This window comes from Tenebrio molitor, chromosome 5 (assembly GCF_963966145.1).
Source record: "Tenebrio molitor chromosome 5, icTenMoli1.1, whole genome shotgun sequence".
In the NCBI taxonomy this organism is placed as follows: Eukaryota; Metazoa; Arthropoda; class Insecta; order Coleoptera; family Tenebrionidae; genus Tenebrio; species Tenebrio molitor.
In genome coordinates, this window is record NC_091050.1 from 25,612,692 (window position 1) to 25,633,032 (window position 20,341).

At 33.7% G+C, this 20,341-nt stretch overlaps 1 protein-coding gene and 1 long non-coding RNA gene across 5 annotated transcripts; one reads left to right on the forward strand and one right to left on the reverse strand.

Annotated features, from left to right (window-relative positions):
* Window positions 1–1,787: 1,787 nt before the first annotated feature.
* LOC138131368 (sialin-like) lies at window positions 1,788–4,620 on the forward strand. Of its 2 annotated transcripts, XM_069048332.1 has the most exons (3): window positions 1,788–2,596; window positions 3,115–3,972; window positions 4,024–4,620. In XM_069048332.1, the coding sequence occupies exons 1-3, from the start codon at window positions 2,581–2,583 to the stop codon at window positions 4,536–4,538; spliced, it is 1,389 nt and encodes a 462-aa protein (XP_068904433.1). In that variant the 5' UTR covers window positions 1,788–2,580; the 3' UTR covers window positions 4,539–4,620. The 2 variants fall into 2 exon arrangements, with proteins under 2 accessions (XP_068904433.1, XP_068904432.1); XM_069048331.1 differs by having other exon boundaries at window positions 1,788–3,972.
* A 3,451-nt stretch (window positions 4,621–8,071) lies between these two features.
* On the reverse strand, window positions 8,072–9,321 carry LOC138131714 (uncharacterized). 3 transcript variants are annotated; one of them, XR_011159877.1, is made up of 5 exons: window positions 8,881–9,320; window positions 8,680–8,820; window positions 8,476–8,616; window positions 8,268–8,412; window positions 8,072–8,207 (listed from the first exon to the last, which is right to left on the reverse strand). It is a non-coding gene; the product is annotated as an uncharacterized lncRNA (long non-coding RNA). The 3 variants fall into 3 exon arrangements; XR_011159878.1 differs by having other exon boundaries at window positions 8,268–8,415; window positions 8,680–9,321; XR_011159876.1 differs by having other exon boundaries at window positions 8,680–9,315.
* Between the last annotated feature and the right edge of the window lie 11,020 nt (window positions 9,322–20,341).

Genomic DNA, 20,341 nt, shown 5'->3' on the forward strand with positions numbered 1-20,341 from the left:
TAATTACTTCTCAGCCTCATTTTTATTAAAAATTATTTATTACAACTTTTTATTATTAAAATAGTAACGCCTGCTGCACGAACGCCAATGAATACAGCCTGATTTAATCTAACGAAAAATACGGAAATTTCGCAAGCTATCGTTCACTTTTGGATGGCTGCGATTGTACATTACTAATGCGGTAGCTATTTTACATCGCTCGGTTTTTGTTAAAACACTCCCACTGCGCGGTCGTGTTTCAGTCTAAAAACCTCGCGCTGTAAAATGTAGTCTACCGCATTTGTAATGTAAATAACTATTTTAGACTGGAACAAGACATTTTTATTGGGGTGGCGTAATCTCGTACCGGAATTTATGATGTCAATAACGGTTGGCAGTACAAATTCTACCAGTGCCTAATTTTTTTTAATGTGTTGTCAAATTAAAACTCCCTCTCAGTGCCAATCACGAGACAAAAAAGCACCAATATTTTTCAATTGTTTCATTGCCAACAGACTCAGTCATTGTTGATCACCCCGTATATCTTTAATTCTTTATTTTTTACCTTAGTATTTTTTCACCCACGCCTTACATTTTGTAGATTTTCTTGCGAAATGATTGTGAAATTCAAATTTTGTCCTTTAAAGTCGCACATGTAAATTTTATTGTAATTAACTAATTAAATTTTAATAAATAAATAATTTCAATAAAATCGTCTCCCAGACTGGCAAATCCTCAACCATTCTAGTCACAGTTAAATGCCAGATTAAGTGCAGCAGATAAAATAGAGAGCAGGTATAATCTACTATTGTCAAAAAGTTGCACGGCATTTAGTCAAATGTCCACTTGGTAGAGATTGACGAAGAAAGTTTATCCGATTAAGTATTATTTGCAAGATGAAAGGTCTCACATGGATAAATTTTAATATTAGTTTATTTAACGAGTTCGCGTGTAAATTGGACTTTTTTTGGCATGAGTGGGCCTACGAGTGCCAAAAAAGCTCAATTTACACAAGAACGAGTTGAATACAACGTTTTTTTGTTTGACGAGCCTTTACAATTAGCTTGACGTTTCGTTTTGACAAGTTGTGACATTTATCAAAATCGTTCACTCAGGAGAAAATTCTCAAATTCTGACAGTGTCGAACAAAAAATATTTTTTTTTAGATTTACACTAAAACTCTCCGGAACGGAGTTCTTTTGGCTAAAGTATCCACAACCTTATTGTGGGCGTTGTTAAACTGTGACTATTTTGATCATTTTTATGAACACTACTCTTTGGTTTCTTTACATGTTTTTGGTACTTAAAGTAAAACAAAAAAATGTTGATAGATAATCAATAATAGACAAGTTACAGTCTAAGAAGATATACCGCTAGTACCATAGCATTGACGTGGACATTATGTTGGTTGTATTTAATTTACGACACACCAGACTAACACCCTAGAATAACTGAGGACGAGAAACAAAAGTTACGAGAGATGATTCGGTGAAAAACAGAACTAGTACACCTTGGGCAAAAATTTTGACTTCTGGTCCCGTCTGGGCTTTCATCGTGGCAAATGCGTGTTCGTCATTTACATTTTTCGTTTGTTTCATACAGTTACCAACTTACATGCACCAAATTCTTCATTTCAACATCAAGCAAACTGGGTTGTTGTCCTGTATACCACATTTAGGTGTGTAGGTTCTTAATTATTCCTGGTAACTAATATCAGGGTTATGTATATAGTAAAATACTATATCAGCCCTAACTTCCTCGTGCATTGCCGACAAACTAAAGAAAATTGGAAATCTTTCAACCACTTGTATCAAATTTTTTTTATGTTCAACGTTGTTCGGAGGGACAAGTGTGTTCTTCCTCATACAAGCTTTTTGGGGCCAAAGTAGCATGTTATCCGTCGTGATCTTTACAAGCTCCATAGGTCTACATGGGTTGGCTGCTTCTGGTGTCTACGTAAATTCTATCGAGTTGGCCTCATCATATTCTGGAACTATTTTCGGCATGAGTCAAGTTCTAGTTGCCATGACAGGTTATGTAGCAACTAAACTAGTTGCACTGTTGACCAAAGAAGATCAAAGTTTTCAACAATGGGCGTACATGTTTTGGATCTTGGTAGGAGTAAATCTGTTTGCTATGGCATATTTTGTCGTTTTCGGATCTGGAGAGGAAAAGAGTCGGAACGGCAGAAGCAGCAGAGTGGAAATGGAACAATTAGGAAATAAGTCGTCAAAAAATGAATGTTCAGCTGACAACGAACAAGGCGTTAAGTATATTAGGAGCATTAAATAGTTTTTAAAATTGCATTTAAAAGATGACAACGTTGTTACGAGTAAAATAGTGTTTTGTAAAAATAAGAAATGGGACAGATGTGGCTTACAATAGCAGATGTCCTGAGTCCGGGAGAGTCCTGACTAAAGTATTATTCTACTTTCCACTATCTTTATGTGTGCATTGTTAGCTTGCGACCTGTTCTACTTTGTGAACCTAGCGTTTATCTACGCTTTAGTTGATTTACATATTTTTGGTATTTAAAACAAACCAACAAAATATACATGTAAAACTAACAATAAACAAGTTGCAGTTGACTTCTAAGGAGATATGCCGCTAGTACTGGGTACGTAAGCTCTGATTAACTTAGCACAAAAATTACTAAAGTTGGTATTGCTGTTTTTAAAAATTACTAGTTTTGTAGCTCTTTTTAAAATTTTAATTTTTTTTTGATTTTGTAACTACATACTAATTTTTTTGCTGTTACACGGCTTAACTTCACTCGTCGAATGATGAGTGAAGTAGTATAATTGTAAACAAAAATAATTAAAATTTTAGGAAAACAGAAAATTATTATGTGTCTATGAAAACACCCAAACCCTACTCCAGTTTGACTACTATATTGTGACTGTTAAACTGTCCAGGAGACTTAAAAATAATAAAACAGAACTAACAAATGTTCGTTTGCTAAAGGAAACTGTCAAAATCTGCTTCTTACTTTATTTTTGTGATACAAAGTGTACGCAGACCATTCATTTATGCGGAAATTATTGATACAGTTATTCAATGGGAACATCAAGAAGTTGACTCACATTCTTTTAACAAAACACCAAAAACAAGTAAAATGTCTTCCATCATTTCCAGAATTTATAACATGCAAACGGGTCTTGTCACTCATGATAATCCTAGGCTTCATGATCCACCACATGTTGCGATTGAACATATCGATAACCATCGTCGAAATGGCCACCAGCAAGAAGTCTAACGCTACTCGGATGTCCCATGGACCTCGTTACAATTGGAATGAAGAAGAAAAAAACGATATCTTGGGTTACTTCTTCTGCGGCTTTTTCGTAACCCCAGTTCCAGGAGGACGTCTTTCTGAAATGTACGGAACACGAATCGTTTTCGGAGTGAGTCTCCTCTGTGCAGCACTTATAACAGTCTTGATACCACTTGCTTGCCGTTTGCACTATTATTGGGTACTGTTCGCAAGATTTGTTCTTGGAATGGCGCTGGGAATGCAATGGCCATCCATACCACCGATGGCGGCCAAATGGGTGTCTCCTTCCGACACTTCAAAATTTATGTCGCACATGAAAGCAAGCGCTTTAGGAGCTGCTTTGACTTACCCGGTTTGCGGATATTTGATAGCTTCTCTTGGTTGGCCAAGCGTCTTCTATTTTTCTGGTGGCATTACGCTACTGTGGACGATGGCTTGGTTCTACTTGGTTTATGACTCACCGGAACAACATCCAAGAATCAGTCGAGAAGAAAAGGAACAACTTATAAATGCCAGAATCGTTAATTGTACGGCAAAGAAGTCTAAAACTCCTTGGATTAAAATTCTTACTTCGGCGCCTGTATGGGCGTTTGTCGTATGTAATTTAATCTTTTGCTTTACAACTTATCTTCTTTTGCACCAAGTACCCAGCTATATCAGTCAAGTTTTACACTTGAATATCAAACAGAATGGGTGGTTGTCTAGTTTACCCCATCTAGGTAATTGCTGTAAGAATTCAACAACGTTGCCCTAATGTCGTATTTCGATAGGAAAATATGCAGCAGCCGTCATCTCGTCGTATCTTGCTGATAGAGCGTTGAAAGCCACGAAATTTTCCAGAACCACCGTCAGAAAAGTGTGCACGACCATATCATTTTGGGGACCGTGCATACTGTTCTCAATCCAGGCTATTTGGGGTGACAACTACACGGTCTCAGTGGTAGTTTTTACCAGTGCTTTCGCTTTCATGAGTTTTTCCACTCCTGGAATTCTAGCAAATTGTGTTGACATTGCTCCCGCTTATTCCGGAACCATCCTCGGAATAAGTCAAGCTCTGGCTGGAGCTAGTGGATATGTATCAACGAAAGTAGTCGGTTTAATTACTAAAGAAGAGCAAAGTTTTCGACAGTGGGGATACATTTTTTGGATCGCTGTGGGAGTCAATATGGTGGCGTCAGTGATTTTTCTTATTTTTGCTTCTGGCGAGGTACAAAGCTGGAACTCCACCGACAGTAAACAAATTGAGGAAGCAGACCGGGAACAAAACTTACCCCTGAGAGGTTAAAATTGTAAAAACAGAATGTAATTATTTTAAATTACATTTTAGTTACATGCGTTTGTACTGTCTCTTGTTTGAATAAATGTTAAACTGGTTATACAATGACCCTTCTTTCTTATCCTGATTCTAACTTTAAATTGTTCTTGAATATAGAGAATTGGAGACTTATATCGAATATTCAAACTGGGACATAATATTTATTTTATACAGTGCCTTTTTTTTAACGCTGGCCATAGGGATTTACATGCTTAAAAGTTTAGGGTCTGTTAATGAGCTTTTTAGTAGTAATTTTTAAGTGAAATTGGGTAGGATATTAGATTAGTATTTTATAAATCAATTTCAGTTCGGTCCATCGTACAAAACAAAATAATCACGGAGTTAGAGCAAAAATAAATTTATTAAATTTACTACGTGGCTTGCTAATGTAAACTCAACAAGCGTCAAAGAGTAATAATTTTCAATGGACACCTTTTCAAATCAAGAAATGATTGAATGGGAGAGATTTTGAAAAATGGGCAGTTTTATTTCATAAACATAAAACATAGGACATCATAATTACATCAAAATAAATAAAATTCTACTTCAACAATTTTAAACTATGTACTTTAATTATTTTTGAATTTTTATTACATAAATTGTTCAAACTGTCTTCCATAGGCTGTAAGACTGTAACTGTCTAACGATTATAAAACCTTCTGGGCAAGAAATAATGTAATGTAATGTAATGTAAAAGCTCGTGTAAAAGTTAAAAGTAGTTTTTTTTAAATTAATTCCGTAATTATTTTATTCTGTAGTATAAAATAAACTTAAATTGATTTATAAAATACTAATCTAATATTCTGCAAAATTTCAATTAAAAATTCCTGCTAAAAAGCTTATTAACACGATCCAAAGTTTTTGTCATGTAAATCCCTATGGCCAGCGTTAAAAAAAAGGCACTGTATAATTTAAAAGTAGAATATTGACAAATAAAAGTTGCATAATTTATTTCCAAGAATACTACATTCTTCAACGAGCGAATAATGATGGCTATTATTCAAGAAAACGAACATTCCAACACGAGCCGTAGACGAGTGGTGGAATGGTACGATTGAGTAATAGCCATTATACGCGAGTTGAAGATAATACTTTCTCCACGATTATACCAAGAAAAAACAACCTTTGAGTTTTTGACTTTTAATATTTGACAATTAAAATTGTGCCTCGTTTAGCGGTTGCTACGCGATGGCGACTTATTGTTTATAAACGCATCCGATTGGCGATCTACCGGTGAATACGAGGGATGGATTGGCCGACAGACCTAGGTTTTAGGAGTACTATTTTCTATCACTGGGTGTGGAACTGATATCATTCTTTCCTTGAATATCCAACAAGAATGCAAGAATGTAAGAATTCTTTAATAATCGTGCAGAAACATACTTCACAAAGATTATAACCAAATTTCTTGACACATTCATTGTTTTTAAATTGCTTTACGAACATTTTTAAAGTTGTTACAAGAGAAACGCAGTTTCCAGATTTCTTCAAACTGCTATTGTTCATCTTAAAATGTTATAACACCAAATAATTTAAAAATTCGTTTTACATGGTGTCTGTGTGACAAACAAACAACTTTACAAAAATATACACTCCATTGCAGCATGCACGAGGAATGGAGATTGTTAAAGTGTCATTTAAGTTCATTCGAATTTTTTTTTCATAAACGGAAATTTGAACTAACCCACATTAAATGGACGTGACGTCTCTGATGAGAAGATTTCATCCGATTAATTATTACTTGCTTGACGACTATTTTTCTATTTAATGTCAGTCGAAAAAATGCAAGTGGGCAAACAGTTTTTACCGGTTTCATTATAGTAAGCCTTGGTTTACATTCACAAAAGTCGGATGGTAGGTGAGTCATAACTGTACTAGTACAGTTATGCTGTAGGGTAATATTGCCATAGTGACATGTCAACAACAATCAACAAATGAAGACAATATATAACTTTATTCATTATTAATTGAAACAGACGGAACTAAAGACAACAATAATTACTTAGACAGACGGAACTCTGCCATAGTAAAAATGAACTGCACTTCGTAGCATCGGGCTTCGGGTATTCGCGTAGTACCAGTGCGTCCATAATGATGAGGGATGCGGGGCTACAGGCTGTTTGATGAAAAACGCCTCAACCCATAACTTTGTTATTTATTACCCGATTTCAATGAACAAAAAAATCAAAGATATGGTTTTTCAAGCGCTACAAAACAGTCATAAAACGTTTTTTTTTTGGCGTTATCTTCAATAGCTAACGATAGTCAATTTTTTTTTTTTTTAGATGGACACATGTAGTTTTTTTAGGCTTGGTCTGGTAAGGTTTTTTTCTCTGGATCTAATGATGTATTGAAAGTTATCATTTGGTTCATAGCTAACTGAAAAAAAAATAAAACATTTTTTTGTGGTTCAGCTTATTATAAAATTTTAAAAGTGCCGTGAAACACAATCGGAATACAAAGTACGATAAATGTCATCTAAACGTTAGCTTAGAAGTTTTCTTCTGCTTTTTTAAACTTTTTTTTATTTAACTATAAAATAACATTGTCAGTCATGCAGGATAGCAGTCATTTGACTATTATTTTATGTTCGAGTGTAATAAAAATCGTAATTAGTCAAAAACAAAAAGTTAATAGAAAAAATAATAATAATAATTATTATTATTTATGTTTTCCAAGAAAATAATAATAAAACTCTTCAAGATTGCACCTGAAAATTTTCAAACTCACACTTGACATTTGTTGCTATTTGTATTCCAATTGTTTTTCACGGCAAAATTTCATAATAAACTGAACCACAATTAAAAATTGTTTTATTTTTTTTCAGTCAGCTATGGACCAAACGATAACTTTTAATACATTGTTAGATTCAGAAAAAAAACTTTATCAGACTGAGCCTAAAAAACTACATGTGTCCATTTAAAAAAAAAAAGTTGACTATCGTTAGTTACTGAAAATAACGCCAAAAAAAATATTTTTATGGCTGCTTCGTAGCGCATGAAAAACCATATCTTCGTTTTTTTTGTTTATTGAAATCGGATAATAAATAAAAAAGTTATGGGTTGAGGCGTTTTTTATCAAACAGCCTGTATATTTCTTCGACTCTATAAACAAAAAGATAAATACGTTACGGAACTAACACTATGAGCACTTACTTGGATTTTCCTTCAAGGTCAAATAATTTAACTTTTTGGCTCTGTAATTATGTTTTGTAAATAGTGACATGCTAACCAACACAATGCGATTTAGCAATCTAACGTGAACGGTGTTTACATGCATGCCAGTATTTACAAAACAAAATTACAGGGCCAAAAAATTAAATTATTTGACCTTGAAGGAAAATCCAACGTGAATGGACTTTACTTGCCTTTTAATTTTTACGGTATTAAGCTATTTTTTGCGCGATTGTACTCTATTTGGTTGTTTACCACGTCTGTTTCCAAGATGGTAAGCTCTGTTTACTCGTTGCTAACGATAAACTCGATGGTAAGTAATTTTTGGTGTTCTAGAACGGTAAGTAAAGTTTATTCAAAATTAATCGATTATTATAATAATTTTTATGTAGACAGAAGTTGAAGCCAAGATGTGGGGGCACTTTCTGGAAACTCATAAAGCTCTTGTAGTCGGCTTTCCTTGGCGCTGCAATGAAAAAGCATTAGCAAACTTGCCGCGACATTGGCATTGTCAAAATTTTCATACCCCGCATTTTCCTTGTCTTCTTGATTAGGTACACATTGAGGTTGTTGGTTTCGAAAATAATTCTTCATTTATGTAGACAGAAGTTGAAGACAAGATGTTAGCACTTTCTGGAAACTCACACGGCTCTTGTAGTCAGCTTTCCTTGCTGCTGCAACGAAATAGCATTAGCAAACTTGCCGCGACATTGGCATTGTCAAAATTTTCATACCCCGCATTTTCCTTGTCTTCTTGATTACACATTGAGATCGTTGGTTTCGAAAATTCTTCATTTATGTAGACGGAAGTTGAAGACAAGATGTTAGCACTATCTGGAAACTCGCACGGCTCTTGTAGTCGGCCTACCTTGCCGCTGCAATGAAATAATTTTGTTAACAGACTTGCCGCGACATTAGAATTGTCAAAATGTTCATACCCCGGATTTTCCTTGTCTTCTTGAATACATATTGAGTTCGCTGGTTTCGAAAATTCTTGATTTATGTAGACAGAAGTTGAAGACAAGATGTTAGCACTTTCTGGAAACTCACATGGCTCTTGTGGTCGGCATTCCTTGCCGCTGTAATGAAATAATATTAGCGAACTTGCCGCGACATTAGTATTATCAAAATTTTCATACCCCAAATTTTCCGTGTCTTCATAATTACACGTTGAGGTCGTTAGTTTCAAAAATTCTTTATTTGTGACGCACCCCACACTCAAAGTTTCTTCTACAATATCCACTTCGTTTTCGGAATCACTAATATCACTCATTTTACTGCTTGTTTTTCAACACAACTGGCGATATTTGCGCACAAAAACTGCAATGGCGGTAGTTGTTTGCAAATTGCCTTAGAAACGCGATACAAAAATCGACATTGTGGCAACACGATGTGAAGGGCGTCGTATCGCATTGCATTCTAGTTAGGAATGTTTTGTAATAAATATTCAATCGCGCAAAAAATCTCATAAGCATGACGAACGTTAATGACAATGTACGGATCTCAGACAATATTGGAGTCGTCGCAAGCTCCTCCTCCAAACAATTGTCTTCGATCCGTACATTGTCATTACCGTTCTTTATACTTAATATACTATAAAGCTTGTTCTGCTTAATGAAGCAGAAACCGGAAATTATCTTAAATGTTTTCCAGTAAAACACTCATTCAAACTCATTTTGCGAAATGTCTGTTTGTATACACAACCAAATGTATACATGACTAAACATATCATGCAAACGCGATCAACTCAATCTATTTTAAAACGAGTTTTTGGATTTAATTGTTTTAAATTCTCTCTAATTATTCTGAAACCGGTAAACTATTGAACAAACCACGGATGTTATGAATCATAACAACCTTAGATGTCTTAAAATTCTCGTTCTACGAGCTCGGATTTCAAACCGACATCTGCGGTAGTTATGATAGTCATATCATAACATTGGTAGGTATGTATACCGGGTGTCCACTCTCAAAGTCGAACATAGGTAATTAACACTATGCATTCAGTTTATAGATATTATGTCATTATTTCGATACATCAATAAAATAAATAATTAAATTATAATATTAAAGTAATTAACAGTTTAAGCAGTTTTTATTACAAATTCTTTGAAAAAATTACAATGCAGTTCCTACCTTAGTAATAATAAATCTAAATAATTTGCTGAATTTAAATTTCCTTTTATTTCAAATGTTATTAAAAATCCCAGCCCAGATATGAATTTTTTGAGGATACTGAGTTCTAGTAGGAATATTTACTCGAGGGTTTTCTTGAGCCCAATATCGCATGTTTTGAACATTTGGTTCGTTATTTAGTGTAAAAGTAGATTCGTCTGTGAAGCAAATTGTCGACAGAAAGCGACGATCATTAGCACGCCCTGTATTTCATAACAGGTTTCACTCTTAGTTTCTTCACCAACAGCAAAAATCTGTTGATGACACTGTGTCTTGTAGGGATGATATTTGTACTTCCTGAGGATATTCAGTATTCGCGATTTACATAAACTTACTTCAAGAGAAATTTGTCTTAATCTGTATGGAGTAACTATTCATTTTTCCGCAAATAATTTTGACAGTAATTTACCGAAATTCGTTGACTTAACCCAACAAATTACTAAATTTTTTGACAAATGCTCTCCAATTTGAAAATCATGGCATGTCATATTTAAAAATCGCCAAGTTTTAAATTAGTATTTTAAAATAAAAATAGCACCTTTAATCTTATTATTAGTATTATTTCAAGCGCAATAAATTTATCTTTCTATTGATAACATTACCTTACCTGTAAGTTCAATTGGCGAGCAGGAATCAGCAAAAACGTTCAATACAATGTTAATTGCCTATGTTCGAGTTTGAGAATGCACAGGCTGTATAGCTAAAGTCTGTCTCAATTCTAAATTTACACCAACACTGCATTCTACGTTGGACATACAACCGACAACACTGTTTGGTGAAAAATGCGTCAAATTGTATTTGTTAGGTTATCTGTCAATATCCGTTTTTACAACTCAAAATTTTAGAATAAAGGAAAAGAACGAAAAGCTTTTTTAAAATGCAGTAAGTAAGTAGGTAGAAAATCAAATTCTAAAAGCAAAATAAACTTATGAACTAATTTTAATGTTTTCGAATTATGTTTGTGAAATAATTATATTGCCAACTTTGGTTATTAAGAATCCCCAATTTAGAAATATTTTTATTTTGCCAACATAATTCAACAGGTGGTGGAAATTTAGAATTGAGACAAACTATATAAATATTGTTATAAAAACTGCAAGGAAAATCGTCAAATTTCTATGGTTATATAAAGTTTTTCGAAGAAAGAAATTGAGCTATGCCAATTATGTGTACAGTTGCGGAATTAAAATTTCGGACACTATTGTCAATGTCATGATATAAACTCTAAAACAACCTTTACGTTAATAAACTTATTTTTTACTCTTGTCATGTTTTTGTCTTTTTGGCATTCAAAAATTGTCATTTGTGGCATAATAATGGGTAGGCAACATATCAACGCGATGATTTAATTACACTCAGTGCAACTAACTGAAATCTCAAAATTCAAAATTGATTGGGTGACTGACACAGAAAAGTTTAATTTTTGAATGTCAGTCATGATGACAGTAAAAGATGCTTTACAGAGATTTTGTTGAAGTGACAGAAAAATAGTGCCCGAAATTTTAATTCCGCAACTGTACGAGTATATTCCTTCCGGCTCGATGGCATTTTAGCTAACATGTTATACCCATTGTATTTTCCACTGGTGCGTTAAAAGTTTTCGACCTGTTTTAATTTGATAATGTGTATCAGTATTACTTTTATCTACACTTTTTTTAGTCATAAAAAGTGTTTTCCACGCTTATGGTAAAATAAAAATGATATAAATTGGAAACCAACAACAGACAAGCTACGATCAACGTCTAATTAAAGATATGCCAATTGTGTCCGGTACGTATACTGGGTGCCCCAAAATTCGCAGAACAACTTAGCAGTACGTTGTTAAGTAGTCATTAAAATATCAGGTAAAAATGTTTAAAAATCAATCTTCGTTTTTATCGAAGATATGGACCTATTCGTTACACTAAATGTGGCAAAATTTAAAAACATTCTATGTACCCCAATTGTCTGCAAATATTTCATTTTTGTTGTATCCATGGAAATAGGGGAGAAAAATCAAAGCCATGTTGCCGTACGTTATTTTAGGTAAAACGGACATAAAATTACTATTTGGAAATGCTGGATGCAATGAAGAAAATAATTGCAAACCTGATCACAATCGTTCAGAATTATTATGCCAATGGTTAGGAAAAGACAAAAATGAAAATATTTTTTGTTCGATACCTCCCTAGAAAGTGGGTTTGTATCCATGGTTACCAGTGAGTGAAGGTTCCACTTTCGCTCACGCACTTTCGCTCACGTACTTTCGCTCACGCACTTTCGCTCACGCATAATTGAAATTCTATTTTATGAAAAAGAATTTGTATATTGAAAATAGTTACATACCAATAATAAAATCAAAATTAAACGGTAATAATTTAATTAAAGCAGTTAATACATATGCTGTTCCATTGTTGACCTATTCTTTTGGTATTATAAAATGGTCCAAAACTAATTTACAGAATATAAATATTCAAACTAGAGTTCTCTTTACAAAATTTTGTAAACATCACCCCAAATCTGCTATTGAAAGATTTAATTTACCACGCGAAAATGGTGGTAGGGGTTTTTCAAATCTAGAAATTCTACAACATAATCAAATTGCTTCACTAAAAAATTATTTTCTCAATAGAGCTCGTGATAACACTTTTTTTAATGCTTTGGTTTCAGCGGATAAAGGTTACACACCTTTAAATTTAAGTGATAATATAATTTCAGATATTGTTAAGCCAAATATATCTGACACTATAGCAAATATAAAACAAAAGTCTTTACATGGGAGATATTTTAAAGAGCTAGAACAGCCAGAAATTAATATTCAAGCTTCTCATGCATGGCTTAAAAAATCAAATATTCATCCTGAGACTGAGGGTTTTATATTTGCAATACAAGATCGTGTTATAAATACAAGAAATTATAAAAAACACATATGCGGTTTACAATCGATCATTGATAAATGTAGGATTTGCGGAACTGAAGGGGAAACCATTGAACATATCATTTCTTCTTGCACCGTTTTGGCTCAAAGCGAATATAAAAAACGTCATGATATATTCGCAAAAATTATACACATGAATTTAGCAGTTAAATTCAATTTATTAAAGGATACACAACCACATTACATTTATAAACCAGAAAGTTGTTTAGAAAATGACAATTACAAATTATATTTTGATCGGACAGTTTTAACTGACATTCACATTCAGCATAACAGACCAGACATTATTATTTTAAATAAACAACAAAAGCAAGCATATCTTTTAGATATAGCTGTTCCAAATTCACACAATATAACACAGACATATAATACAAAAATTAATAAATATTTAGAACACTCCGTTGCTATGAGAAATCTTTGGTGTTTAGAAAAAATTTCGATTTTACCATTTATAATTTCAGCAACAGGAATAGTACCCCAAGCTCTTTTTAAAAATTTAAAAATTTTGGACTTAGAGAACACATTGGTGGTTGAAATTCAAAAAGGTATATTATTATACTCATGTCACATCGTTAGGAAATTCCTTAACATTGACACAGAACATAAAACACAAAAAAGTCAAAATGCGGAGGCGAGACGCCGGTAATTATGTTGATAAGCACTGCACTATTATTTGATAGTATTATCCGTAATAGTGTATGTACTCCGGCAAAATTGCCGTGCCGCCGGGTGGAGGTGGGATACGAAAATAACTAAACGTTATTCACATGGAGTTGAACATTTCAAGGTCAAATAATTGTATTTTTTGGCTCTGTAATTATGTTTTGTAAATAGTGACATGCAGCTAACCAACATAATGCGAATTTAGCAATGCTCAATCCATCGTGAACGGTATTTACCTGCATGTCACTGTTTGCTAAATTATTTGACCTTGAAATGTTCAATTCAACGTGAATAACGTATATAGTGCGTTTTTTTAAGACTGGCCAGAGAGTTTTACATGCTAATTTTTCAACCTCCTGTTAATTTTGTATTTGTAATACCTAAATGGTTGTAATAGACAATTTACAAATAAAATGTTGTTTGCAAAAAATAGTGTGAACATTAATATTTTACATTTTATAACGATAGATTCATTATTTATGTTATAACAAGTTTCTTTACTTTAATAGAAATTAAATGAAATGTTCAAAATGGCCTCCAGAGGCAGTTAAGCAATCACATAATCAATTACATATCAAAATTACAAATGTCAGGTGAAATTTTAGCCTACTGAAAATTTAAAATTAGAGCAAACGGAATTCAAAAAATGTCTTTTTGCTATAACTTATTCCTTGATTCTGGTTATTAAATTGAAATTGTTTCAATACATTATCATATCCCACAACTTTACTACAAAACTGGGTTGAATATTTTCATGAGGACAAAAGTTAACAGGGGGTTGAAAAATGTAGCTTGTAAAACCCTATGGCCAGTCTTAAAAAAAACGCACTGTATAACAATTCATCACTTTACATAATTAATCACGGCGGCCACCGAATATGCCCATCATCAGTACAACTTTCTGAAGGATCCACTCTTGGTCCGCCGCTTCCAGTAAAAACTTGCAAACATCGTTTCTTGAAGAAGTTGTAGCTTTTTTCGGCTGATAGTTTCTACATTTTGTTTTCAAAAAGGAGGTGAGACTGTTGAACCTGTACAATTTATTATATTAAAACAACTAATAGCTTATTAAAAAAACCTCGAAAAAAACCTCTTACCTGGATACCTGGAGATATAAACGTTTTGAAATACAAACAGTGTACTCTTCAACATTGAATAACCGCGCTGATGCTGCTTTCGTCTTTTCCCTTGATCTGCCATTGTGTAAATATTTCCAATTCTTTCTGGTATCGTAATTTTGATTTCGTAGGCACCATTTGGTACTTCGCGGCACTTGCCTCTTCCAGGACGTCATCAGGAACACAGAATTCTTCGTCATCCATTTCCACAACGTGGTGTGCACAATCACTTTATTGACATTGCAAAACTTTGTTTATTTTGTATTTTATTTTTTTCCATAGCAACAGATCTCTCCGAAAATGTGACTTATTTATTTTATTTTAATTTTATTTAAAATTTTGACTATAAAGTTACAGACTCATTTTCTAAGGAGTTGAATTGCATCGACCACTCCGCTGCGCGTCGTGGCCGAACATGCAATTCGCGTGAACAAAAGCTTTACCTTCCTCTCTCGTAGTGTAAATAACTATTAACATTTAAAATAAATGAGATCAAAGCTGCTTTTGAGCCCCCATATCTTCAAATCTAAGAGGTATTGAGTTTTTTAATTATTTTTGTCATTATTTTCTAACATGAGTTGACATTGCCCCATTGAGTTGTTCCGCGAATTTTGGGGCACCCAGTATACGGTGTAATTAAGTCAATTGCGCTAACAAGTCAACAATATAATGAAGCTAAAGGTCGTATTGACTCATAACAATTTTTAAGTGTGGGGTAATAATAAAAATAATTTCATTGCTCACACAGAAAGCACTTATACAGGGTGTCTCAGCTAAGACTTTCGAGCCTAATATCTCAGTTATTTGCCAACGGAATGAAATTTAAAATACAGATATTTTAGACGGTGAAGGTTCAATTAGTAATAATAGAATTACCTCAAGTTAAAAACTGTAATTTTAACACATGTTTTCCGACGACCACTATGAAAAATGCGTAAATTCGCACAAATAACTATTATTGAAAGTTGGCTATTGCATGCAAATAGCGAACCCGTGTGCAATGAAACTGGTTAACCAATCAGATACCTTCTAGCCTGTGCGCAATGAAATCATTGCACACAGTTGTAGTAACCATGGCCACCAATGTATGTTTTGTCCGCAGCTCTGTCGAATAATATTTGAAGTTTGAAGGAATACCGAATATTAGCGTTTTTTTTGTGGTCGTCGGAAAAATATCGTGTATACCACGTGTTGAAAATTCGATTTCATTTTCAACTCTTGATATACAATATACTATTCCTTTATTGAAAATTAAGCGCAATTATTATTAGATTGTTAAACATTAAAAAATAGGTGTCTACACACACGGTTAACTAAATCATTCGTCTGATTCAACGAAAAGATTAGATTTAGTTGTTAAAAATGTAATCTAAATTTTGAAGGTATTTGAGCAGTTACCTTTTGAAACAATTGATGAAAAATTGCCAAGCAATATTTTGTACACCCCTTAAAATCTGTCAAAAGTGGGTGTGCTTTATTAGAAATGTCAAATTGTGTAAATTTATTGAAAATACTCTAAAAATATACTATAATTGAAGAAATTTCAATATTTTTGAAAAAGGAAACAATTTTTGCCTATTAGTCCAATCAATAGGGAGTTTTACCTTGCAAAAGGTACAGAAAAGTTTATACTTGGCAGGTATCTTCTATCAAGCATATTATTAATATTGTTGAGTTTGCGACCTTGGGGGGTTGCCGCTCGCCCCGCCATACTGGAGAATAGGGGTGCAAAATCACATTTTTGCGATTATTTCATTATCCGTGCGAGATACCTCTATCTAAATTATTATACAGTGAGCGGCAAAAGTATGGAATAAATTTCTTAAAAATTAAACAAAATTTTTTTCAAAAAAATCTTTGGACAGGTCAATTTTAGTTTATAAAAATACATATTTTAATACAAAATAAAATTTCAAGCAGTCATTTGTTTTCGAGTTATGACGTCATCGATACTTTTTTTAAATGGAAACCACCTATTTTTTTTCTTAACTCTGATAGCCCTTTTAATTGTCTAAACGCCAGTATAGAAATTTTGTTACCTTACATAAGGAAATTATTGAGAAAAAAAAAATAACAAAATTGGAAAAAATAAATTTTATAAGGAACAAAAACAAGTCAAAAACTGTGTTAGTAAGTACTTAAAGCTTGTTGACAATAAGCAAGTTTATGAAGAAATTCTCCCTGTTTTACTTTTATTCCAGCACCCAATCAAAATTAAAATTTCTATAGGTTGTGTTTTTGTTAAATGAGTCTTTTTCGAAAACGTTTTGTAAAACAAATAACACATACGAATGAAATTGACAGTAACATTTGACTGTTTGATTTACCTACTTGATTTTTTGACTTGTTTTTGTTCGTTATAAAATTAATCTTTTTCCAAATTTATTTTTTTTTTCAAAAATTTCCTTATGTAAGGTAACAAAACTTTTATATTGTCATTTAGACAATTAAAGGGGCTATTAGAATCAAGAAAAAAAGTAGGGGGTTTCCATTTAAAAAAAGTATCGATGACGTCATCAAGCGAAAACAAATGACTGCTGGGAATTTTCTTTGGTACTAAAACATGTATTTTTATAAACTAAAATTGACTTGTCCAAAGATTTTTTTGAAAAAACTTTTGTTTAATTTTTAAGGAATTTATTCCATACTTTTGCCGCTCACTGTATAAAATGTAGAGCATGTAATTCTCTACAATTTTTGTTCTTTATGTTTTTTTGTCAGATCAATAGTTTCGTAGTTACAGCGTGTAGAAATCGAGAATTTCGTTTTCGTTTTTTTTTTTACGTGGTGTCCCCAGTGGGCATAGTCCACGGTGCAGTAGAAGTTTACTGTTTTACACTTTTTGATCTCTTTGTAACGTAGACGGACCCGAATGATCTGGATCGAACGGTATAGATGAGCTGAATTCATCAGAGTTTATGAATTCGGGAATTCCTCTTGAGAATTTTCCTCTTGTTCCTCAGGGTTATCATCATCATCATCAAGATCATCTGGCGTTTGCCAAAATAGAAATTCATTGATTTCAGGTATTTGTTCGTCTTGATCTTGTATACTAATGAAACAGGTAAACGCCAAATGATCCTGATGATGATGATGATGACCCTGAGGGACAAGAGGAAAATTCTCAAGAGGAATTCTCGAATTCATAAACTCTGATGAATTCAGAATACCGATCAATCCAGATCATTTGGATCCGTTTACGTTACAAAGAGATCAAAAAGAGTAAAACAGTAAAAAAACGATACCTCGAGTTACTTCTTCTGCGGCTTTATCTTAACACAAGTTCCAGGAGGACGTCTTTCTGAAATGTACGGAACACGAATCGTTGTCCGAGTGGGTCTCCTCTGTGTAGCACTTGTAACAATCTTGGTACCACTTGCTTGCCACATACACTACTATTGGATATTGTTCGCAAGATTTGCTCTTGGACTGGCGCTGGGAGTGCAATAACCTTCCATACCACCGATGACGGCCAAATGGGTGTCTTCTTCAGACACTTCAAAATTTATGTCGCACATGACAGCAAGCGCTTAAGGAGGGGCTTTGACTTACCCAGTCTGGGGATACTTGATGGCTTCTTTAGGTTGGCCAAGTGTCTTCTATATTTCTGGTAGCATTATGCTACTTTGGACGATAGCTTGGTTCTACTTTGTTTATAACTCGCCGAAACAACACCGAAGGATCAGTCGAGAAGAAAAGGAACAACTCATAAATGCCAGAATCGTTAAAACTCCTTGGATTTACATTTTTATTTCGGCGCCTGCATGGGCTTTTGTCATGGGTAATGTAATGTTTTGCTTTACCACTTATCTGGCTTTGTACCAACTACCCAGCTACATCAGTCAAGTTTTACACTTGAACGTCAAACAGAATGGATGGTTGTCTAGTTTACCCTATCTTGGTAATTGCTGCAAGAATTCAATAAATTTTGATCTAATCTCATATTTCGTTAGGAAAATATGCGGCAGCCGTCATCTCGTCGTATCTTGCTGATAGAGCTTTGAAAGCCAAGAAGTTTTCCAAGACCACCGTCATAAAAGTATGTACCACCATATCATTTTGAGGACCGAGCATACTCTTCTCTGTCCAGACTATTTGGGGTGACAACTACACCGTCTCCGTGGTAGTTTTCGCCAGTGCTTTTGCTTTTATGAATTTTGGTACTCCTGGAGTTCTAGCAAATTGCGTTGGCATTGCTCCCGCTTATTCCGGAACCATCCTCGGAATTAGTCAAGTTCTGGCTGGCGCTGGTGGATATGTATTCACAAAAATAGTCGGTTTAATTAATAAAGAAGAGCAAAGCTTTCAACAGTAGAGATACATTTTTTGGATCGCTGTGGGTGTTAATTTGGTGGCGCCAGTCATTTTGATTATTTTGTTTCTGGCGAGGTACAAAGCTGGAATTCTAGCGACAGTAAACAATTTGAGGAAATAGAGCGGGAACAAAACGTACCACTGAGAGAATGAAATTGTTAAGTGTGAGGTTAGAATCTTATTATGTTCGATTAAATTATGTGTTTATGTTTTCGTATTGAATAAATGCTTAAATTTTCTATTACAATTTCTCTGTTTTCATTTCCTTTTTAGAAAACTTTTCTGTAAGAAACGTTATTGTCAAACCGAAAAAGTTGAGATTTTCATAAAAACTACCAGGAAATGATTTTTTTGACTAAAGTAATATTGTACTTCCAGCTACATATACAGGGTGTAAGAGAAATAAGTACCTACATTAATTTTAACTGGTAATAGAACTCATCAAAAGGAACAACTTTTCTCTCTGCCATTTTGGCGAAAAATGTTGCGTAATGGCTTAAAAAAGTAGGAAAGATTTTCCTAAAACCGTTCATATCTCCAAAACTAAGCTACCTAAAAACGTGAAACAACCAGATTCTTACGAAGTGGATTTTTTGCTATACGGGTGGATTTGTTTGAATTTCGATTTCTGCGTTAAATAGTAGTTTATTTGACGAGTTTGTGTGTAAATTGGGCCTTTTTTGGCACGCGTGGGCCATTTTAAAATGCGAGTGAAACGAGCGTTTTAAAGGCCCACGAGTGCCAAAAAAGACCCAATTTACACACGAACGAGTTGAATACAACGTTTTTTTGTTCGACGAGCCCCTTAAAGGTTCCAAATCGCTTAAAACCTTTAAAATTAGCTTGACGTTTCGTTTTGACAAGTTATGACATTTATCAAAATCCGTTCACATAGGAGAAAATTCTCAAATTCTGACAGTGTCGAACAAAAAACATGTTTTCTGGATGAAAATGGACGTTTTTTTCATATTAGCAATGATCTCAATTAGCCATTGCAGTATTTAGTGGCGTAGGACTATTTTAGTGAAAAATCTCTCCAATTTTTTTTTTGAATTAAACATCGTTTTTCAGCAAAATGTTAGATAGAAAAGTTGTTCCTCTTGACGAGTTCTATTACCAGTTAAAATTAATGTACTTATTTCTGTTACACGTTGTATGTTTGCATTGCAAGCTTGCAGCTCGTTCTATTTTGATAATTTAGAGTTTTCTTTCGCTTTCTACTTTCTACTTTGAAAATCAACAACAAACAAGTTACAGTTAACGCCTAATTAAAAATATACCAACCACCCTGGACACTTAAGATCTGATTTTTAGCACAAAAGTGACTAAAGTTTGTATCGCTGTTTTTAAAAGTTACTAGTTTCTCATTTCATTTTTTTAAATGGAAAAAATTGACAAGCCTTGTAGGTACAT

Coding starts and splice junctions, on each gene's coding strand:
- LOC138131368 (XM_069048331.1), top strand. CDS start 3,009: ATGCGGAAATTATTGATACAGTTATTCAATGGGAACATCAAGAAGTTG. Junction 3,973..4,023: donor GTCTAGTTTACCCCATCTAG/GTAATTGCTGTA, acceptor GTATTTCGATAG/GAAAATATGCAGCAGCCGTC.